The 5,830-nt window shown below is 59.5% G+C and overlaps 1 protein-coding gene across 1 annotated transcript; it reads right to left on the bottom strand.

Annotated features, from left to right (window-relative positions):
- Nucleotides 1-1,587: 1,587 nt before the first annotated feature.
- LOC107969386 (mucin-3B) lies at nt 1,588-2,971 on the bottom strand. Its single transcript, XM_063795656.1, is given in 3 exon segments — nt 1,588-1,784; nt 1,786-2,140; nt 2,142-2,971. Coding segments are annotated over 3 exon segments (1,233 nt in total). The 5' UTR covers nt 2,906-2,971; the 3' UTR covers nt 1,588-1,670.
- Nucleotides 2,972-5,830: the final 2,859 nt, after the last annotated feature.

Here is a 5,830-nt window from a genome sequence, read left to right on the forward strand (position 1 = left end):
CCCCAGGCGTCCCAGGTCGCTGTCAAACTTGCAGGAGGAGGAAACTGAGGTGCAGGAGGAGGAAACTGAGGCCCAGGAGGGAGAGGGTCCACCCACAGATGCCGCCCTGTGGGCAGAGGATCTCAAGAAGCAGGAGGCCCCCTGCTCCCTCCACCAAACCCATGGAAATCAGGGCTGTTAGCACAAAAAGGCCCAGTTAGGCCGGCTCCTTTCTTTTTCTTTTCTTTTCTTTTTTTTTTTTTTTTGAGACAGAGTCTCGCTCTGTCACCAGGCTGGAGTGCAGTTGCATGATCTCACTCACTGCAACCTCTGCCTCCCGGGTTCAAGCGATTCTCCTGCCTTAGGCTCCCAAGTAGCTGGGACTAGAGGCGTGTGCCACCACGCCCAGCCAATTTTTGTATTTTTAGTAGAGACGGGGTTTCAGCACGTTGGCCAGGATAGTCTCGATCTCTTGACCTCGTGATCCACCTGCCTCGGTCTCCCAGAGTCCTGGGATTACAGGCGTGAGCCACCGCCCCTGGCCTGGCCGGCTCCTTTCTAAGGTGGATCCGGGTGCAGGGTCCACCCTGCCTCCACGGTCCCCGCCTGCACCACCCCAACTCCTACTCATGGGGGTCACGATGCTGCACCCCCAGGGGATTCCCCTGCTGCAGACCTGCCCCACCTGGCCAGGAACTATTGGGGAAACCAAGGCAGGGGCTTTGCCCCCACTCTGGGGAGTCTGAGGAGTGGCATGAACCCAGGAAGACACAGGAGAGGGAAGGGACAGGCGGGCCTGCAGGAGCAGCCGAGCTGAGCTCCTGATGCCTAAGGGGCCTGGGTCTGGGCCTGAGTCTGCGCCTTTCCAGGAGGGGCTGGGCTTCGTGCAACCGTGAACTCCTAGGGCCCCTTCAGCAGGCCTTGGCTGGCCCAGAGGCCCTGAGGCAGTTCTGCCAGTCCTTACGAAGCAATGGCCCTGCTCAGGGTGAGGGAAGAGAGGCCCAGGCAGCCTCGCTTCATTTCCAAGGCCGCCATCTTCATTTCCAGGGCCGCCATGTCCCCCGCTCTGGGGTGGCTTTGCCCTTGGAGGCTGGTAACCCCAGGAAACCTCTGCATCTCCCTAGCTGTGGTCAGCAGGCCCCTTCTCCGGCAGACCCTGCCCCTCGCACCCTACAAGGATAAGCAGGGTTCCCCGGTGGCAAAGCCTTGGGCCAGGCCTCTATCCCTGGCCTGGGGGTGCCCTGGCCTCGCTTATTCTCATCCCTGACCTGAGCTCAGCCTGCATGGCTGAGGGACAGAGGCCACTGTACCCTGGGCCTGGGGTTAACGGTGTCATCTGCTAAGCCTCCACTACCGAGAGCGCCACCAAGTCCTCTCCACGCATGTTCACATCTAACCTCCACAGCAGCAGCCTGAGGAGGATTCTATTAAACCGCGCCGAAACAGAGTGAGGTCTAGAGAGGGCGTGTCCTCGTCCTGGGAAAGGACAGAGCAGGGACTTGAAGTGTCCCGGGAACTGATCCTCAGCCCGGGGATTGCTGTGCCCCAGGATCTGCCGGCTCCTCCGACACCTCAGACCCCCGCAGCCAGGCGTGAGCAGGGGGCCGCCAGCTGGGGCGTTCAGGGCAGGCCTTCTGCAGAGGGCTGTCTGGTTCATCTCCTCACCGCCCAGGACATGGCTGGGGAACCGCTCAGGCCACGGCAGGGGTGGGAGGGACTCCTGCCCGCCAAGGGACTGCAGTTCTGGGTGCAGGTTGGGGAACCAGTCTCTGGGGTAGGGTCCTCAGGCGGGGCCACCCCAGAGCACACAGTCACGCCCTTGGCATTGGGCACACACCTGCAAGGGGCCCCTCCAGGCCTGGGCTCTGGGGCACCAGTGTCCCAGGCCTGGCGGTGCCATCCTGAAGGGAAGCAGAGGCGGGAGAACAGCGGGTAAATGAGCTGGGAGCCCGGGGTTATGGGGGGCACAGCTCTGCCATCCAGCCCTGGCCCACCCGACAGGCTGAATGACCTTCCACAGTCTTTGTCCTCTCTGGCTGCAGGCCACAGCTGTGAAGTGCAACTTTCCCTCAAGGACACCCAGCCAGGGAACCCCCCTCCCACCTGGAGTCCCCCTGGTCCTATGACATAAGCCCTATCTTGGCTGCAAGTGTGTGCGAGCATGAGTACGAGTGAGTGAGTCAGTGTGTGTAAGCAAGTGTGTGAGTGTGAATGTGAGTGAATGTGTGTGATGTGTGGTGATGAGAGTGAATGTGACTGAGCATGTGTGATGTGTGTGGTGTGTGGTGAGTGTGAGTGAGTGTGATGTGTGGTGTGTGTGAGTGAATGTGACTGAGCATGTGTGATGTGTGTGGTGTGTGGTGAGTGTGAGTGAATGTGACTGAATTAGCATGTGTGATGTGTGCTGAGTGTGAACGAGTGTGTGATATGTGGTGTGAGTGAACGAGCATGTGTGATGTGTGTGGTGTGTGTGGTATGTGAGTGTGAGTGAATGAAAGTGTGTGATGTGGTGTGCGTGTGAATGAGCATGTGTGTGGTGTGTACAAGTGTGAATGTGAGTGAATGTGTGTGATGTGTGCTGTGTGTGATGTGTGGTGTGTGTGTATGAGTGAATGAGCGTGTGTGTGGTGTGTACGAGTGTGAATGTGAATGAATGTGTGTGATGTGTGGTGTGTGTGTGAATGAGTGTGTGTGGTGTGTGTGTGAATGAGTATGTGTGTGTGAATGAGTGTGTGTGATGTGTGGTGTGTGTGTATGTGTGTGTGTGCAGGTACATGTGCGGATCCCTGTGAGTCTGGGACTGAGTGAGGAAAAGTGCTCCAAGGTCCCCCAGGCCACACATCCACTGTTTCCCAGCAGCCTGGCTCCTGCTGTAACTGCTGAGCGTGAAGAGCTGGTCCCCAGGCAGCACCGGGGTGACAACCATGAATGTGCTCCACACAGGAGCGGGGTGTCAGGCAGGAGGGGATGGTCTCTCTTGCCATCAGGCTGCCCTGGCTGTAACCCTCGCCCCAGCTTCCTGCCCCGGCATCCCCCAGCAGCTCTGGGGCAGGAGGAATCGTGGCCAGCCCTAGGGACAGGGGACTTGGGTGGATATGCAGACTCCCCCACCCCCGGCCTTCTTCTCCGCCCAGGGAGGCTGCCCTTTGCCCCTCACCCTGTGCCCCATGCCTCTTCCACCCTCACCCCTTCTATAGATCGTCACAGACCCCAAACCAGGCTCCCTGGTGGTGGCTTGCTGTGGTTTGGGGTGGAAGTCTGGCAACCCAGACCCTACCCCCATTCCCCCATCCTGGCACCTCTGCTCTCTGAATCCCCTGAAGGCTCAGGTGGCCTGAAGTTGTCTTTCTTGCCTCTGGGGAGCTGACATTGGAAGCCCCAGTCATGGCCTCTCCCGAGTCCAGACCTATGTCTCCGGTGGTTTCTGCATGTCCACAGGGATGTGTCATCCCCACTACAGACTCAGCATGCCTGCAAACAGCCTCCTCACCTCCCCTCGGCCCCAAAACGCACCACCCCCTCCACTGACATCCTCCCAGGCGCCCGGCCTGAGGCCATCACCTGGAACCAAATCCCACCAGGATGGACAGAGGCGGCCACGTGGCGGGCAAGGGGAAAGAGGCGCTGGCTCTGGAGCTGGGGAAGCTGGGTCCAAGCCCCTGCAGTCCCTGTGTGAGCTGGGGCCCAGAGCTACCTCCTGAGGCCTCAGTTTCCCCTCTGTTTCGGAGCTGGTGGGAGAGTGACTGAGACTGGGTGAGGTGTGTGGAGAGTGGCAGGGGGCTCGTCCAGTGTGGGTCCTGGATCCCGCATGGGAACCCTTGCAGTCGTCAGGGCCTGGCTGCAATTGCCTGTGAGGGCCCTGCCTACCCTGGCCTCCCCTCCGCTCCCACACAGCTGTCCAGTTCCACCATGACCTTTGCCAAGCCATGCCCTGGCTCAGACCCCTCCAGGGCCGGCATGGTCACCACACTGGAGTCCAGTGCCACTGCCCCCACTGCCACAGCTGGGCCCTGGCTACCCCTCTAGCCCTTCACCAGGACATCCCATCCCCACCTCTCCAGGCAAAGCGCACAGTTAGTGTGGTCCCCCACCTCCATCTGCAGCACGCAGCCCCCGGGGGCCCTAACTCACCCCCTCTTCCCTCACAGGGCTTCCCTGCCGTCCAGTGTTGGGTGAGAAAGGTGGAGGGGACATGTAGCCCCGGATGGAGGTGCAGCACCAACGAGAGAGCTCCGGCCTGCGGGAGGGATGCTCAGGCTTAGGTCAAAGCCAGGAGCTCCGGGAAACCTGGGTTCAGCCGCCACGCCCCACGGAGGGGACACACCCTTCCCTGCCTGATGGCAGGGCCCATGGTAGACACAACCCATGACCTCACCTCTCCTGGCTCCAGGGCTCAGCCCTGCCCACTTCTGGAGAATTCCATGACTCAGGTAACAGAGGAGGGGCCTAGCCAGTCTCAGAGCCAAGGTCACACCGCCCTACACCTTGCTGTCCCCACAGCATCTGCAGGAGGGGCACGCCAGGACCAGAGACCCAGGGAGCAGCCTCACCAGAGGGAAAAGAGCCTGTAGAGTGGTGAGCTCAGGTTTGTAGCTCCCGCAGGCAGAGCAGGAGGGGCTGGGAGGCGGGGCCTGGGCCTGGTGTCAGGGAGGTTACCTAGCAGACGGTCCCACAGTCCACACTCAGGGCTGCCAGGTACAGCTGCATGGGTTGTGTACTGCTTAACTGCAGAGGGCGCCCCACACACAGACTTGACAGGCTGGCTGGACCACAACGTGATGGCCCTGATTGTTACACACAGACACATACACACGCACGTGCACATACATGCAGACACACGCATACATGCACACGCATGCATACTTGGGTCCACACAGCCTTTTTTTTTTTTTTAAAAGAGGTGGGTCTTGCTCTGTCACCTAGCCTGGAGTACAATGGTATGATCATAGCCCACTGTAGCCTCGACATCCTGGGCTCAAGCAATCCTCCCGCCTCAGCCTCCTGGAACTATAGGTGTGTGCCACCACACCCAGCTAGATTTTAAAATGCTTTTTAGTGGCAAGATCTCACTATGTTGCTTAGGTTGGTCTTGAACTCCTGGGCTCAAGTGATCCTCCCGCCATGGTCTCCCAAAGTACTGGGATTACACACAGCCTCTTGGGGAGTTATTTCACACCTGTGTCCTAATGGGCTCACACGGCCTCTGCCCTGTTTAAGGATGGCAACAGTGAAGTAAAGGAGTGACTGTTGGGCAGGGGAATGGGCTTGGAATGGAAGAGCTGACCTGAAACCACTTTGCTGGGCCTGCCACATGTTCTCAAATATCAAAATCATCATCACAGCCCTAACTAGGACCCACTGGGCCAGGGCCGGGGCCACCCTCTCCACTGGCCATGGCCTCAGCTGAGTGGAGCCACTTCCCATTCTCTGAACCTGCCTTGATTTGGGGCTGACCAAGCCCTTGCTCATGGTGTCCCCAAGCTGGGTCTCCCCCATATGGACTTTGAGGCACAGCTGAAATGTGACGTTGCACGTGGAGGCTGCCCTGGCCCCTGGAAGGCCTGCACCACCCACCCCCGAGGCTGCAGGCTCTCCCTTCCCTGGGCTCCCGCCTCCCCTCCCACAGGCGTGCCCATGCCTTGCCTCTTAGGAGCTCCCCTCGGGATAACACTTCCAGCAACACACACCTGTGAGGCATGGACCATGGATGCATCAGGCTCTGCTCTGAGGGCGCCACCTTGCAGCACGGGCTTAATCTTCGTAACAGCTCTGCGTGAACATCAATTATTACCTCCATTTTATAGATAAGGAAATGGAGGCCCTGAGAGGTCCCACAGCCAGTACGTGCTGG

This window comes from Pan troglodytes, chromosome 17 (assembly GCF_028858775.2).
Source record: "Pan troglodytes isolate AG18354 chromosome 17, NHGRI_mPanTro3-v2.0_pri, whole genome shotgun sequence".
Classification (NCBI taxonomy): domain Eukaryota; kingdom Metazoa; phylum Chordata; class Mammalia; order Primates; family Hominidae; genus Pan; species Pan troglodytes.